This window comes from Equus caballus, chromosome 15 (assembly GCF_041296265.1).
Source record: "Equus caballus isolate H_3958 breed thoroughbred chromosome 15, TB-T2T, whole genome shotgun sequence".
NCBI classification, from domain to species: domain Eukaryota; kingdom Metazoa; phylum Chordata; class Mammalia; order Perissodactyla; family Equidae; genus Equus; species Equus caballus.
In genome coordinates this window covers 38,778,833-38,796,072 of record NC_091698.1, presented here as the reverse complement: position 1 = coordinate 38,796,072, position 17,240 = coordinate 38,778,833, and the positions used below count along the sequence as shown (strand labels likewise).

Genomic DNA, 17,240 nt, shown 5'->3' with positions numbered 1-17,240 from the left:
ACTGCTGCCAACATTTTCTGGGGCAGCCAGACCTCTCGAGCTCTCCTCAAATCGAGCTGTGAAGATGGCCATTAAGTCTACTCTTCTGTCCATCTTGTGGAAGTCCATCATCTTCTTGAGGTCGAATCCCTCTGTCTTCATATCAGCTGTTTCTGTCTTGCCGCTTAAAGATTTCAGGGAAGTGTATCATTTCAACTTTTACTGAAGTATAAAATTTCGTCTGTAATATCGGAGGCATGTTCTGTAGGAACCTTGAAACTCTATACAAGATAGGCACATATATTAACGCTGTTTGGTATGCTAACCATATCAGTGCAGATAACTGAATAAATATTCAGATTGAGATCATAGCACTCTTCAGTGCCATGATAGTTATGGAGAATAACAGTTTGCATGGAATTTGCTCCATCATCTCTTCTCTTTCTATGATTTTATATGGCCATGTGACTGTAGTGACTGGAACTTCCATAAATTCCCTTTTAATAGTAAACAAGTTCATTTTATCCTCAAATTTATGATGATGAAATATTAACACGGGGAGCAAGTGCTTTATAAACCTCTGAATTGCTATTCTGCTTTCTTTCAATAGTGTGCGCTTCTTAAAACACCAACATGATACCTGAAGCTGTAAAAATTAATGAAATGATAAAGCATTTGGTGGTTGAATGCACTGAATATGTGCTGGTGTTTGGAAATGAACAGAATTATGAATATTAAAAAATGTAATTTGATTTCCAGGACCAGAGAAGAAGAAAACGTTCTCGTCTTTCTGACGCACCTCATATCACTTTGGAATTAAATGCCTAAATACTTTATTAGCAGAAGTTTTCACTGCCTAATTAAGGCTCAGCCTCCCAGGAATTTTGGCTTTTCTTGTAACTGTTGAAACTTGTCTACGGCATCTTTGAGACGGGGCTGCTTTCTGCAGTGATGTCCACACAAAACCAAATTTCACAGCCATGACATTCTGATCATCTGGAGCTTTGAGCTGTGCAGTTTGTTTTTGTGCATGTGATTAAAAACATCTTGCACTTTAAATGGCCACCATATATTTTTTATGAGGGCTCCGCATGTTTCTGAATTGGTCAACTTTAACTCTGCCATCAGTGTCTCTGGAATATCTCTACTCTGTTTTTGGTCAGCTAAGAAGATTATTAAAGGGTTAGGGAATGAATGCCAATTCTGCAAATTCAGTTCAAGGAGCAAGTTACTTTCTTAGAAGAATCAGCCTCAGCTCTCCTTACTGCTTTATTGTCTTTCTAATCCTTCTTGTGATGTTATTGCGTGCTCTACCTGCTTACACAGCGTGCCTCTAGAAGAGCAAAAAATATCATCATCTTTGAGTTTACAGAAAATTGTGCTAATGAGACAATCAGAAAAGGAGTATTGGAAGATGGATATCTTACCTCTCCATGATATGTTTACTGATTCCCACCCAAGAGTACTGACAGCTCCTTTTTCTGAATTCTTAGAGGTCTTTTAGTCAGCAACACACAATTTAGTGAAAACTGCTAAGCTTCCTCCTTTTCCCCAAGATAACCGGTTTTTAAGGCACTAAGAGATAGAAGACTTGGCCCAGTCTTCTGAGCTTTTCTTTTCCAAAATCAATTATGCTCTCAAAAGTTATGGAGGAGAGCTTCCTTTCATAAGGGATTGTTGGGAATTTAGTACGATTAGCTCACAAAGGAGCGATGCCACTTTTAACTCATGGCATAGTCCCTCCCGGAAATCCCCAATCAGTCGAAATACCCCAATGTTTAACAGTTAATGATATGCTTTATTGTTTTCTAAGCTTGCAGAAAGGCAAACGACTTGTTCCCTCAGCTAAGTTGTAAACAATTCAAGAGGGGAGAAAGCAGAGGCCGTAGCCAGTCCATAAATGTTACCTGCTTGGTTGACTCAGTAGGTTTCAAAATTCTATTGAATTTAATCATATTGCTCAATATCTTTTGGTCTGCAATCTAGTAACTCTAATCTATTAATGGTGTATTGTCCACTTTTTTACTTATATTGATCTTTTTCGAATATCTAATGATTCTAGTCTACCATTCCCTACTTGCCCTACCTCGCCTTAGGAGGATTTTCATACTAAATTGCCTCAAAAAAGGAAGAAAATATTGTGATTTGAAAGATAGGAAATTTCATTATACTAGAGTTTCTAATATCATAACGTCAGAGCTGCAGTTAAAGAACAGATGGTTAAAATAAACCATCAAGTACCTACTGTGTGCTGTAGTCTTGGACTGGTGTGGAAATGTTAGCTGGCATTTCAAGCTACATTATTGATTGGGAGCTCTCTCAAAGACTGAAACTTTGTATTTGCTGCCAGAGTCCAGAAATCACAATATATAACCATGCTCAGAGTCACCATGATTCCAGTGGGTCCAGTGAGAAGCAGAAAGGCAAGCCAAAGGAAAAGGAGGAAGGTAGGAATTTGGATTGAGTCCATGACCAATCTAAAATAAGCAAACCTACCTTTGGAGATAGTGAAATCCTTAGCATCATATTGGAAATATCTTCAGAATGTTTCAGAACACAAAGTAAATGAAATTCTGACTTTAAGTGGACTGAAACAGCAGGAGTGCATTGAGGAGTGAAGGCTGCCAGACTTTAGGATTTATGGATCAGTAAATTAAGGAGAATAATGGGGAGTTGCCAGCTCTTTATTTTTTCTCCGTTTTGCTAGCACTATTCCCCTACTAAGATTCTCTTGGACAATAAGTTTCCCACATTAGGTCTAAGCCGTAATAGAGATTATTTAAACAAGGAACGAAGTAACATTTCAAAAGATGCGGAAAGAAAACTTCATTATCACCATGTGGAAATTACTGATTGGCATCTCTCTTGCACAAGACCCCAGTTCTTTTCAGCCCTAAGGCTCCCAGGATCAGCTTCTGCCTGGGGACCACAGCCAGCATGAGCAGGAGACTGTGGGGAGAGCCACCTCTGTGACTGGCACAGTCCAGTTACAGTATTCCTCTTCTATGCACAGGCTGGTGCTCTTCTGTTGTCTGCAAGCCTTAACTCCAACCCATACTCAGATTCCTCCCTGACTTATACTGTGCCCCCTTGAGACTCGTACAAGTACAAGAAAAAGTGTTTCACCAGAGCTGGTAATATAATAGATTGTGGTTGCTACCTTTTTTTTTTTTTTGATTTCTTTTATTATGGAAAAATTCATGCATATCCAAAAGTATAGCATGTATAATGAACCATTATATACTATCTCCCAGCTTCAAAAATTATGAGCTAATGGCCAATCTTGTTTTTCCTATAACTCCAGCCATTTCCCCTACCCTAGATAATTGTGAAGCAAATCCCCAAAATAGTATTTCATTTATAAGCATCTCAGTGTATATCTCTAAAAGCTATGGATGCTTAACAAAAAGTAACTAAAGTATTATTAACACACTTTAAAATATTAATGTCATCAAATATGTAGTCAATACTTAATTTTATTGTTTCACAATGTACTTTTGTGTATTCATTTACATATTTGTGGATGTACATATTATAGTTTATTCTATTCAGGATCCAAAAGGGTCTGACTTTTTTCCCACTATTTTATCATCATCAGGATTTTCATGATTGCATCCGTATAGTTTTATTTTACATGTTTGTTTCTTGATTTTCCTGTAAATTGAGCATTGATCCTAAGGCTGATCATTTGCGGATTTTGTTTTTTTGGTGGTGGTGGCTGTTTTTTGGCAGGAACATTTCATGGGTCGTGTTGTGTGCTTCCATCAAGAAATACGTAATATCTGGTTCTCTCTCTCTCTTATTCATACAGTCTTGCACCACATAATGACATTTCGGTCAAGCACAGTCCATGTATATGACGGCAGGTCCAAAGATTAGTACCAGAGAGCCTAGCTGTGTAGTAGGCTATACCATATAGAGTAAGTACACTCTGTGATGTTCACATAACCACGAAGCACCTAACAATGCATTTCTCAAAACATATCCAGGTTGTTAAGTGACACATGACTACACATATTTTTATTTAAACAGTCATCGAATACTTCGTCTAGAGCCATTATCTCATTGAGAGTGCTCTTATTTTCTTATTTTTCTTCTTACAAAGATGCAAGCAAATGTTACCCAAGACCTGGTTGCTGGAGCATTTTTAAGTTTTCCTGTTGTTGTCATTATTTGGGGTCATATGCCAAGCTCTTTAGGAATTGTCCACTGCTCTGTAAAAGTGTGACCTCAAGTCTCTCTTGCACAGCAAGCAGGGATGATAACAAACATCCATCATCTAAAATCATCATCATTTCATAAAGTGAGAGGTATTTCAACAGCAGAAATAGGAAGAATTTAATTGAAGATTAAAAGACAGAATTTTAAATTAAATACATATATCTTTCTGGAAATGGACCAGAATGTTGGAACCATTGTTCAGCACCATAGCATTGATAAACATCTGCTAGAAGATAATGTGAAAATTTGTCTCACCAAATTGAAAGGGTAGCTCAACTTTATCTTTCAGAGTATCATTAATCTATGATGTATTCCAAATCACTATATGCAATAAAAATTATTAAAAGCTAATCTTTAAGTCAATAAACATGTATTGAGCACCAATTCTATATCACGTACTCAATCAGGCACTTTGAATATAAAATACACTATAATACAAGTGTAACGAAGATGAATCCAAAATGCGGAGGGAGACAATATGATATAACAAGAAGACATTTAGAACCTGCGTTATTAGTTCTTGCTCTGTCTCCAAGGAATCTCATGTCCCTGGACATTTAGTATCCTGTGAATGGGTGTGAAAAGGTGTATTTGTCTTTCTCACAAGCTTATTTTGAAAACTAAGTAAAATAGTGAAAATTATCTGAAGAATCAAAGATAACTATAAAATATAAGAAACTACGATAATGTTTGGAACTCAATCTGTGGTATCTCATAGTATGTACTCTCACTGTAATAGACAATGTGTTTTTCTTCCTTAAAAGCTTCAAAATGGAATTCTTTACACTGATTTATTGAAGCAATCTTTGAAAGTATCCCTAGCGTCACCATCTACCCATTTCCTTTTGCTGATAAGGAAACAGTCCTCTGAATGTGAAGTGACTTATATAACTGGTTAGTGGTTGAGCCTCCTGATCTCCAGTTCTGTGCTCTCCCCACTGCTCCACACTGTCTAACTAAGGTTTCTTTCTCGTTAGGAGCTATGCCCGTGTGTAGTGCATTTTAATCTCTCAGGGTATTAAGGTTTGGTAGGAGAGCAGCCTGGTTTTGGAGAGCAGAGGTGAGCTGGATACAAAGGGCAGGTGTCCAGGAGGCTCTCGAGGATTCTCTCTCTGCTAATCACTTGTTCTGCTTGCCCTTCTGCTCCTAGCCCTGCTGGCCCTTCTCTTCTCCTTTTGCCCTCTCTGATCCCCATTCTCCTGTCCTCTTGACACCAGCCTGATGAGACCATCAGTGTTTTAATGGTGGCTTTGTGTGCTATTGACCTTGACCAATCAATTTGACCTTGTTTTACCAATTCACACTCCTTGAAGAGAAGGAATAACACAAACTGAAATGCTTGAATTCAGTTCAGCTGTTTTAGCTGTGTTTATAGTATGTTAAAAATTCAAATTTGAATGCCTTTATGCTAGACCTGCATGTTCTAATTTGCTTTACACTCCACCATTGAATTATACCAGCCTCTTCTACACATTTCTCAGACGTGCCTGGCCCCTGAAAGTATTTGAGATGGCTACTGGTGGACTAACATCTTCCTGACAGACAGGCAGATCTGGGTTCCTTTGGGTAGAGCACTCTAATTTTCAGCTTACTATGAATCTCTTTTAAATCCAAAGCATTGCCTGTAGCATCTCTCTCATTGGTTAGAGTTTAGTACTGATGCAGCCAAAATTGTAGTGTTCTGTGCTCAATGATGAGTCTTAGGGGGCTCAAGTGAGAGTGTGGGATCAGGGCAGCCCAGAGGGGAAAACAGTTCAAAGCAACCTAGTTAAAATTTATTGTTGTGTGTACTTGAGAATCCTGAAGCAATGATTTGTCATTAGCACCTTGCTCTTTTGGCAGAAATGCCTAAGTTAGCATAAGAACTAGTAATATTTGGTTCAACACAGAAGGGTGGCCTTATCTTATTTGTCAAAGGACTCTCCTGGATGTGGCACTGCCTATAGAAAGTGCAAGGTCTTGCAACAGTGTACTTTCCCTTTGCCCCAACATAATTTTCACTCAAGTCCTCTTCAATACAGGTTGCCAACTTGGCCTGTTCCATCTCCAACAATGAGGAAGGGGTAAAATTAGTCCGGATGGCAGCCACCCAGATTGACAGCCTGTGCCCCCAGGTAAGCCTCATTTACTTTGTTTCATGAGCCCATAGATGACTTGCTATTCAGGAGCTTCTGCACTCCAGCCCTCATGTCACTCCTTTCCTTGTCCTCTTTCCTCTCACTGTAAAGTGTTACCCATCATTCGTGGGCTGTTTCAAATTCTACCTTTCTCAAAATAACCTTCTAACTATTCCAGCCTCTTTAAAATTACTTTGGCAGTTATTGCCTTTGCCACTCATATTGATTTGTTCTATTTGTTTGGGGCTGTTATTTAAACATCCCTATCTATTTACCTTGTGTCAACAACTAAATTATAAGCTTGCACATGTAGAACAAGAGTTATATTTTTGCCACATCTGTCCTAAGTAAATAGGACTTATTCAGTAAACACTTTCTAAAACCTAAGGCTAATTACTATATCTTAAAAAAAGAAAACAAAACAAATACTGATGGTAGTTGATAATCTACATCATCTTTCATGTTTTTGATTGTCCTTCTGAACACTGAGAACCTGCTTATCTGTAGAAGTTATAGGGTCCAAGGTTTCAACATGGTCTTTGTCCTGCTTGTTACTCTTTTGAAGAGTGTGGTCAATATGCCCCTGGATTGTTTCTAACAAATAGGTCATCAATGCCGCTCTCACGCTGGCTGCTCGACCACAGAGCAAAGTTGCTCAGGACAACATGGACGTCTTCAAAGACCAGTGGGAGAAGCAGGTCCGAGTGCTGACAGAGGCTGTGGATGACATCACCTCAGTGGATGACTTCCTTTCTGTCTCAGGTAATCACGAACAGGCCCCTTACAAGGCAGCTGAAGGAGAACAGGATGAGATAAGGAATATCTTACAAATGTCATGGGTCTGTGTTTCAAGTACTCTTCTTGGCCCTTTGAGCTTTCAATCATCTCTGCAAATGTGAATGTAACACCCTCTTGAAAATTCTTCTTTGATGCGCACCTTATTTCAAGTCACAGAGTCAAAGTATTAGGAGGGAAAAACACAAGTTGTGATAAAGATGTCGGAAATGTGAACAGATTCTTTAAGGAGACTTAGGTTCCTTTTCAGTTCCTGGAGTTTTTTAAGAACGACGGCCTTTGATGCATCTGAGTCACCCATCTGAAAAAGGGTATGGGGATGTGAGATTGGTTAATCCCCATGGTTTATATTTCAAATAAACATGTATTGAGCACCATCAAAAAAGTCATCAGCTATTCCAATCTGGCTCTGTTCAGTAAGTCATTTTTCTAAGAGGTGAAGTTACCCAGTTTTGTGATAAGCTAGGTAAAAATATTAGCCACAGAATAAAACTATTATGAGGCACTTGGGAGATGTTGAGGTTTGGGCACTTGTCTTTGAGATTGTATAAGGAAGTAAGTGAAAGCAAATAAAACTAGTCATTGCTTGAAATTGTAACTTTGTTCTTTGTAAATGAAGACAGACTGAAGGATGTTAATGCATTTGAATAACCATATAGTTGATTTGACCTTTAACAGGACTTATTAATGCTTTTTCAAAACTGGGCTACCAGCCAGCAAATGGGCCTTTTTCCAAACACATTTGGCCCAGTTGACCTAGAAGAGACTCTGTGGGAGGTGTGGGGGAAGAGGTCGCTGGAAACATCAGCCTTCTTTGTGAGGCATTAAGATAACCAAGTAATCCTTGAAAATTCAAACTGACCAGATGTTGACTCTGCCCACAGGTGTGTGGAACTGACACCTGCCAACTCGGGTATGACCTATCCTTGACTGGGACCTGCTCGTTCTTGGCCAACTGAGGCCTTAGAGGGAGGTGTCGCAGCACTGCTGGTAGGATGCAGGCAGACAAGGCCTCTGACTATAACGGTGTGGAAAAGATTTCTGGGAAAGGCTAATTGTATTTGGAAATTTTTTCTAGGTGTAGCCTTTCCTTTTCATGAAAAACAGACAGTGAATTCCCACTGGGGGCTTATGTTAAAGCCTTGTCTGAGAGCAGCATAGTCAAGTCTGGATAATCAAAAAACCAACTTTTAAACCATGGAGGGCAAGAAAAGGCAGATGGGAAGACGTGTGAACGTGTGCTCAGTGTCTATACTTTGCCTAACTCTCTGCTGTTTGCTTGAATTTTCGCCAAAATTGTATAAAGTAGGTATTAATATTCTGAGTCTTCCTTTGAGAAAACTAAGTTACTGAGAGAGTAGGTAACTGGGAAGACATGGTATTAAAATCCAGATTATCCTCATTTCAGAAGCTGTATAGTTTACAGTAAGTCAACATAGAAGGGAAATTGCCTTTGGTGCTTCCAGCTTTCACTGCAGTTCCCTTCTCCCACCTCTGGTGTCTTCATTCCGCTCTCTAATCCCTTTCAGAAACCTGTCTTATTTTCCATCCCCAAGGTGCTTTGTTTTTGAGGACTTGTCAAAGCAGCTATTCATTTAAACATACCCATATCTAGGAGTTGGCAGATAAAGAACTCAATATGTTGCTATTTATTTTTGCTTTACTGATTGATGGCTGAGTCCTAACAATGTAAAAGGCATCTAAGAAATGCATCCCTCTTAAGGTGCTTAGAAATTATTTGGGCAGCAGGGAATAGAATGACAGCCACCACTACTGGGCATCTTTCTAGTATCTAGTCGGTCTTTGCCAGGATGACTACAGGGGTCCCCATAAAGGGACAGGGGGACTCTTCAACCAGCCTCAAATCTCACACAGTAATCTTGATAGCCTGAAATCTTACTCTACTTCCCCTTCTATCTACAAATGAGGAGAAAATACCCATACACTACCTTTTTCATAAAGGAATCATTTCAGAACTTAAAACTTTCCCAACTTATCCTCTTCTTTAAATGCATGTACAAAATTTTCTGAGGGTGGGGAAAAGAAAGGTGAGGAGGTCTTATCTCAGATTGTTTCAAGAGCATGAAGCTTTTCTTAATTTTCTTCTGCCAGCTCTGCCTCTTTGCCACCTTTCTCCTGCCATTCCTTTGTGCATCTCATTATTGCCGGCAACAAGAAAAGGCTTTGGCTTCTGCTGATAATGCTGTGCGGTCCAACCCCAGTGGTACAAGTGCCGCGGCATGCCTTGACAGGAAAATGAACAGGCGCTGTCAAGAATCCAGCCTTGGCAGGGCCTGCTGGAGCCTGCCTTTGGAGTTGACAATCGGAGGCAGCAGGCACCTTTCCACAGACTGGCTTTACAAATAATGACACAGCCCACTCTCTCCTGCTGGTCGGCTGTGGATACAACCCAATAGTTGGGGAATCTACTTCCTACCTCCAGTTTGAGCTGAAGCCAAAACATTTGCATCAGTAAATTGCAAGTTTGGCCCAGGAGAAATTTTCGAATGGCTTTAATGGCATTTTATGTATTAGTTTCTTTTTAAGGGAATATCTATTCTGGCAGAAAACTCTATTTAAAAAACAACAAAGAAAGATCTTTGTTTTTAAAAGACTATAGTTTTTTTTCATGCTACCTGAACTTGTATGTCTGAGTACTTAATTTATTCATATGAAATGCAACAAGTTTGGGGAGCAATGATGCTAGTTATTAAAATTACAGGAGCAAAACCAATTTTCACATGTGACCAGGGCTCATAAAAAAGTGGAATGGCTGTGTTAGAACACTTAAACTGTTCCCACTGGGTAAAATCTACAATTTTTAATAGTGTTTTAAAATGAGCATCTTGGCATAATGATCGTTTAACTCTTGGTTTGGCTCACAAAGTAGCAGGCATCTAAGATCTGAAAGAGCTATGAACTCGATCCCATAATGTCCAAGAGTTTTGTTTGCCTTTTCCTTCTTTTTTTCTTTTATTTAACTTTTACTCCAGTCTTGAGTTTCTTTCCTTTTAAAAATTCACACAGTGAACTTGGTTTTTGAATATTATAAACCTCACAGCTATAGTTTCTAAAATCAAGTAGCTTGGTCATCAGTGATTTTTATAGCAAAATTCCATCTTTTCTTAAATAATAAGGTTGCAAAAATTCAAGGAAGTTTATCACAAAATATGTTGCAGCCCAATGTTTTATAATATGTTTAAATACCGTGCTTCATATCTGGGTGTAACACCCAAAGTACCTGGGTAGTTTTTCCCAGCAATGGAATCATCTCTGGAATATGTATGTTATTATTACCTCTTTCTCTTCTATGTTTTTTTCTAGTTGGAACAGCATTCCTCTATCTTCTTACTTCATGAATTTTTTTCTCTTGAAAATACCATAGGATAAAAATATGTAATTGTCTCTTTTCAGTTTACGTGTTTATTCAGTATTTCTTCTTTGATTGCCTGCTGTCAGAAATGCAAGTATGAATCAAGTATGGATTCTGCCTTCATAATTCACTGCTCTTCTTGATAGATCCTAGGCCAGTGTGCTTCCAAACCTGGGGGTCCCAGAACTAAGTTTGCAGGGCATAGGAGAGGAGAAGTTATTACAAGGGATTCAGGAATCCATATATACATCAAGTGTGTCTTTTGATCAGATAATATGGCTATATGAACAGGTACAGTTCTTTTTCAAATACATCATTGGTACTTAGCTTAATAAAATGCAAATCTATTTAAAAACATTCCAAATCATAGTAGCTTTTACATATATGCCATCCACCAATATAACTACTATTATGAGGGAATTGTGATTCATTTTTCCATAAAAGGCATACCCCTAACTGGGGAATGTTGGGAAATGCTGAGTAAACTATCTTAAGATTTCAAAAAAAAAGTCAATTAATAAATTATAAAATTATCAAAATTAATACATTTTTCACCCAACATGATTAACTTAACCATTGAACAAATTAGTTGATGATTTTACTAATTAAAAGCAATGTTTTTGATATCATGGATTTCTAGCCTCTCCAGCCTCCTTCACATTTGTATAGTTATATCTATAAAAGCATATTCTTTTTCTTGCCTCTTCATTAAATTAGTTGCATAATTCTAGTTTGAGAAATAGATTTTTAAAAAACACTTATCATTTCATTTTAATATATTGGGTCATGAATGAATCTGTTAGAGTTTTTAAAAATTTTTATTAACTCCAGAGATTATTGGCATCTAGGATAATTCACAGGTTCATTTCTGTTCTTCATTTAACTCCAAAATCCCATCTTTAAACTATGCACAGAAAAGCAATAGCTATGCCTATTCTTATGCTAGTATGTTATTCAAAGAAAATGGCTGGATGCATATTTTTGACATGAAGACCCTCCCAGTTGCCCACTTTCAGGGACCAGGGCACATTTTAATTGTCTGGAAGAATCCAGCAGGCAGTAAGGGAGACCTATTTGAATCAAACTTTTGTATTTAAAATTCTAAACCAAGTTTTGAGTAAACCTTTTTCTCAGGTGTCCTTTTAGATAAGTTTGCCTGATACAATTCAAGATCTCATAAAAGGGTGGTTTCCAGAAGTTCCTTAATCAAACTGAAAACTTTTTAAGTCTGTGTTTGCACAACTTTTTTTCTCTTTTACTCAGCAAAATATCAGCTTTCAGAAAGTACTACTTTTTGTAAGTTTAAGAATCTGAATATTAAAATTTCATTCCATTTCATTTTTTTCTGTTTTCGTAGAAGCATTTCATTTATTTTTCTATTTTAATTTCTATTTGAAATTAAAGAACTAGAGAGTGTAGCAATTTAAAATTTATGATGGTTCGAGTGAGGAAAGCACATTGTATGAGGTCAAAACAGGTGTTATTTTATGAAAAGAAAGTTAAACTTTGCGATTTTATGCCCAATGTGCTAAAAAAATAAATCTTCTCTGAGTGATTGGTTTAATGAAAGTAGAAGAGATCTAGGGTAGAGACTGGGATTAGCTGAGCACCCTCCCATCTCTCCGTCTTTGGGAATTTTAAAATCAGAACTAGCCCTAGAAACTTCTGAAAAAGGTAATCATTTATTTTAATCATTTATTAATTATTCATTGCATTTGGCAGTTATAATTTTTAAAAGGTTACCAGATTACTTAAGACTATTTCCAAACTTGTTCTATTTATCTATTTGGGATGTGTATGTGTGAGTATGTGTGTGCATTTTCAGCTTAAGTTCTTTTCTTTCCTCAAAGTACTAAACTTTTTTAGCATTTCTTTAGACTTCTATTTCTCAAGAATGTTCGAAGGACGTAATTACAGATCTCACATTGGACATAGGACATACAAAATTGCACACTTGCAAACTCTAAGGGACCAGATCGTGTGTTTTATCTGTGCTAGTCAAGAGTGAAGCCTCGCATCCTCCTGCCTGGATTCTATTTTGGGCAAAGGCAGGAGAGGGATCACTCACCTTGGCTCTAATCTGAGGGAACCAATCACAAGATGCACTGTATTTTAACTGCAGAAAACTCTACACTCATCTTCACCCAGTCAATTTTCCCATTGTATATACCTTGTACATGGCATGATATTAGAAGACTGGGTGATATTTGTTCATTCTATAGTTTCCCTCACATGTTGCCTTAAGAAAAATATGATTAAACAAACATGCACCCAAAGTGTGATTCTGATCACTTCTAGAAATGTTTCTGCTTGGTCAAGTTGACTTCATGTTAGCTGCCACAATCACTCCTAAAAGACCTTTTCATACAATAAATCTCAAACATTCAAACACAGAAAGGAATATTCTTTAAGTCAGTGGTCTTCAAAGTATGGTCCCCAAACCAGCAGCATTAGCATTACCTGGGAACTTGGTAGAAATGCAATTTCTTGGGCCCACCCCAGACCTAGTGAATCAGAAACCCTAGGAACAGGGCCCAGCAATTTATATGGTTCTACAAGTCCTCCTTCTGGTTGCTCAAGTTTGAGAACCACAATTGTGATTGTAAACTATGTCCTTTAAATATCGTTTCAGTGTTATTAGGCATATATTGAGGGGAAAGATGACGGTTCCTGATGGCTAATGAGTCTTAGATTGGTTAAGTGTCTGAGTGATGTGAAATCATATAAATGAGTATGTGTCCTCTCCACAGAAAATCATATATTGGAGGATGTGAACAAGTGTGTGATAGCCCTCCAAGAGGGAGATGTGGACACCCTGGACCGGACTGCGGGGGCCATCAGAGGCCGGGCGGCTCGAGTCATACACATCATCAATGCTGAAATGGAAAACTATGAAGCTGGTGTTTACACTGAGAAGGTGCTGGAAGCTACAAAATTGCTCTCTGAGACAGGTAAATATGGATATTAGATTCCACCAAAGTGTCAACGTTGTGTTTATTTTCCATATTGGAATAAATCTGTTTCATTGTTTTCTATTGGCCTTTAGGCTTCTAAATTATGCACAATCATAGAAGGGGCGCTCACTTCATTTACTGAGTTTGAGTTTGAATAACTTTAGCAGAACAATGATTTTATTGCTTTGTGTGTATATATTTATAGTTTTCTTATATAATCTCATTTGATTCTCAAAAGGACCTTCTGAAGTAGGCAGAGAAATTTTTCTTATCTCCAATTTCAAATACAAAAATGGAGGTTTGAATCAGTTAAGAGACAGAAAAATGGTTGCAAATCTAGAAAATAGTGGAGATGTGATTGGAGCTTGGAATCATGAACTTCAAAGCCATTTCTCCATCTATTTCTTGAGAAGGTAAGACCTTGAGGAAAAACTATGACAACCAGGGGAAAGCATGAAGGCTCTAGGTAGTGCCTGGATATGAAGTACTCAAGGAAAGGAGATGGTGACTGCTGAAAAAGGGATAGACTTTCCATATCTGCCCTGTGCCTCTAGGAAAGCCTTGCATGCCCTCCTTCAGGGGCAAGTGGCTGCCCACTGGGGAATCCCTGCTGTGTAAAACACACCTACTTTTGGGAGCCTGCCATAGCTCTCTGGTGCATTGGGATGGAAAAAAAGACTTTACTTCCACTGAGTCAGCACAACAACCCATAACTTTGAATAATTTTGACAAAGACTGGCCTATTTTTAGTAGTTTTTGCTTTTGACTAATGTCTATTGTCTTTAGACCCTTTCTGAAGTCCCTCATGCGTTGTGTATTTGTATATATGATGGTGGTGGAGTGAGAATAGAGAGAAAGTTCAGGGAAGGACAGGAGACAAAAGGATAGAAAAAGAGAATTTAACTCTATATTGGATGGAGTTATGAATATGTAATGATTTGGGTCCTGTGTATGCACATGAGGACCTCTTCTCAAACCCCAGCCAGAGAAGGACCTCTTCAATCTGTACATGGACTTTGGAAACCACTAGGATTTTTAAAAATAGATGTCTCTGAAAGGTCAGGTATAGAGTGTTCCAAGTTCTATATGATAAGACATGTCAGTAGAAATATGTTTCCTTCTACAGGGAAAGGTCATTTACAAGGACTTCTGCAGATATTTGTTAGTCTGGAATGGCACAGAAAAACAACAGATAAACAGAGACATTGGGTATTCTCTCTGAAGTATAAGTAGAAAAGGAATAGTGTAATTCACATAATAAAGAGCACATCCAGGGACTGTTGCTCTTGACAATCCTCATAGACTTAGAATTAGAAATAATAACAATAGCAATAATGATAATAAAATATATTTTAACTAGGTGAATTTCAGTACTGTTTTCTTTCAAGTAGGCTTGCCCTTTGCATTCAATAGAGCAACACAAATCAAGCCATACAGTATTTCTTTCCTCACTTAGAAGAATTAGAAATGGGCATTTTACTCTCCAGTTTAAAGAATTCTTTCTCAACCTTAAGGGGGCCCTCTCACATTTCTGGGGCTCTCAATTCCTTGCCCATGAGCTCTATTCCATTACACAGTCTTAGCATCAGGTGGTGTATCTGACACATAGCAGCATTCCCTTGGGTCTGACACTGGGTAAAGAGTAGCAGAGAAGAGTGGGAGACATGGAGACAGGACTCTCAGCTCACGCCTGCTCATGACTGCGTGGAATGATAATTGTAGCAGATGAAGGAAGCAGAGCATATTGCCAATTTGCATGTGACTTTGTGCACACAAAGAATTCAGGCATTGTTCAAGAGACTTTTTGGACTTTTTTTCCTTATTGTATCTTGGACTGCTTTACAGAACAGAAGGAGTGGTGCCCTTTGGGTCAAAATCTACTTACAGTCAAGGACAATGTGCTTAGCTGATGGAAATATTTTTACCAAATTTTCACCAAAGTCTTGAAATGTAAATAATTTTATGTTTGAATTTTGTTTTAGCTGAAAAAAAAAAAAAATAGAACAGAGCGATTGCATCCTGGATTGTTGTTACTAATCAAGATTTTCCTGTCATTGGTTCATTGTCAGAGCTTTTAAAATTATCATCTCAGCCCTTCCTTACAGTAATTGAATACTGTAGAGACTTAACTAAAGGCACCTTTCTGATTCTGATGTCCACATCTAATTCTTAATTGAACTGAGATGAGCAAAACATTTAAATTCTTTCTGTTTTTCAGGATACATTGAAGATAACTAGGAAAGTAACCAAGTAGAAGAGATTGGAATAGTTTATACACAACTGTAGTAGAAAATACAAGAATATATGTCAAGGAAAAGTGGCTATTAGTGGGTTAAGAACTAGAATATACAAGGTATATAAATTATTTGCTTCTGTCCCAATTGTTCTTCTCTTTCCTAAACAGGAACAATATTGTTTCTTTATGAGTAATTATAGAGGTTGTCAAAGAAATGGAAGCAAAAACATTAATTGTTAACTCACTGATTGCTAATTAGAATTACTGGGAAATGTGCTAGACACACGAAGTTCAAAGAAGACCATCAATCAGTTCTGTGTTTATGGTTGTGCAGAGTTTTGTTGGTTATGTATATTGTCTAAAATGAATTAGTTCCCTCTGGTCAGTGTCTGGCTGTGCTAAGGAGATATATAGCCTCAAAATAAAATCTCCTATGCATATCACTAATTCCCAAGTATCTACCTTTGGGCTGACATTATGATCCTGATTCTTAAAAAATCTTAAAGCCACATTGAGTTGGTCATGTTTTTAATATGAGCTTATCAGACTTTGTCCTGAGAGTACATTTTACTTTGAGGATAGGACACAGGGGCAGTGGGCAAGGAGGGGAAGGTACTAAGAAGAAGAATGAAGAAAAAAAAAAAGAGTCCGGGACATGGAAGACAAAATGTCATATTTTCTTTTGCCTTGACATAACCTACCAAGTTCTGCTGAGTTTTGTATCTGAGTTGTTAGATTCAAGACACTCAGGCAGAAGTTCTCAACCTCTGTACTATCAACATTTTAATATGAGTAATTCGTTCTTGGGGGAGAGGAGCTGTTCCCTGCATTTTGGATGCTTAGCAGCATCCCTGGCCTCCACCCACTAGCTGCTCAGAGGACCTCCTCCTTCCCCCACCCCAAGTTGTGACAACCAAAAGTGTTTCCAGACATTGCCAGATGTCCTTGAGGGGTGGGCAAAATAACCTCCATTGAAAATAACTGTCCAAAAGGGAAAAAATATTCCGAAATAAGGGAAAGTTTAAACAAGGCACAATGGAGCCTGTGTACTATGGCCATAGGGTGTGGTGAAGGGAAGGGGCTGAAGGGAGTGGGCGTGAGTTTATTACAAAGAAGAATCTAAAAAAGGGAAGAATGTTCAAAAAGTCTTCACTAGAGGAGACTTTGTGGTTAAATGGGTTTGCAAACACAAGCCAGCCCCTCTTTAGACATGTAAATGATGCAAGGGTGGGGCTCTGTAGAGAGACTTCCACTTTACCACCTGACAACCTTCCCTGAGTGGCTAGAAAGTGAGAGAGATTCAAAGGCTGACCAGTCAGTCTGTAGTTTATTATCTATGAATTAGTTGACTCCCTCAGTAAAGATTGTGATGCAAGTTTGTGGCAATGCGAACGAGATCAGGATGAGAGATCTCTGAGACTCTGCAGCAGGTCCTTCTTCAGAGCAGATAAAAAAAAAAAACGAGAAATAGAAAAAGTACTTTTAATGAGGATTTTATGTTATTGAGCACTCCATATGTGAGATTAAAATTCCATTATTTTGGAGAATATGTGGGCCAAACAAAT

General features: G+C 38.1%; 1 protein-coding gene across 10 annotated transcripts in view; it reads left to right on the top strand.

Moving 5' to 3' along the window:
- The window catches only part of CTNNA2 (catenin alpha 2), a 1,085,794-nt gene that overhangs the window by 984,249 nt on the left and 84,305 nt on the right, over positions 1-17,240 (top strand). For all 10 annotated transcript variants that reach the window (XM_001499457.6, XM_070236225.1, XM_005599873.4 and 7 more), the window contains 3 exons: positions 6,222-6,314; positions 6,923-7,079; positions 13,236-13,436. In XM_001499457.6, the coding sequence (XP_001499507.1) occupies positions 6,222-6,314; positions 6,923-7,079; positions 13,236-13,436 (451 nt within the window). The remainder of the gene's footprint in view (positions 1-6,221; positions 6,315-6,922; positions 7,080-13,235; positions 13,437-17,240) is intronic.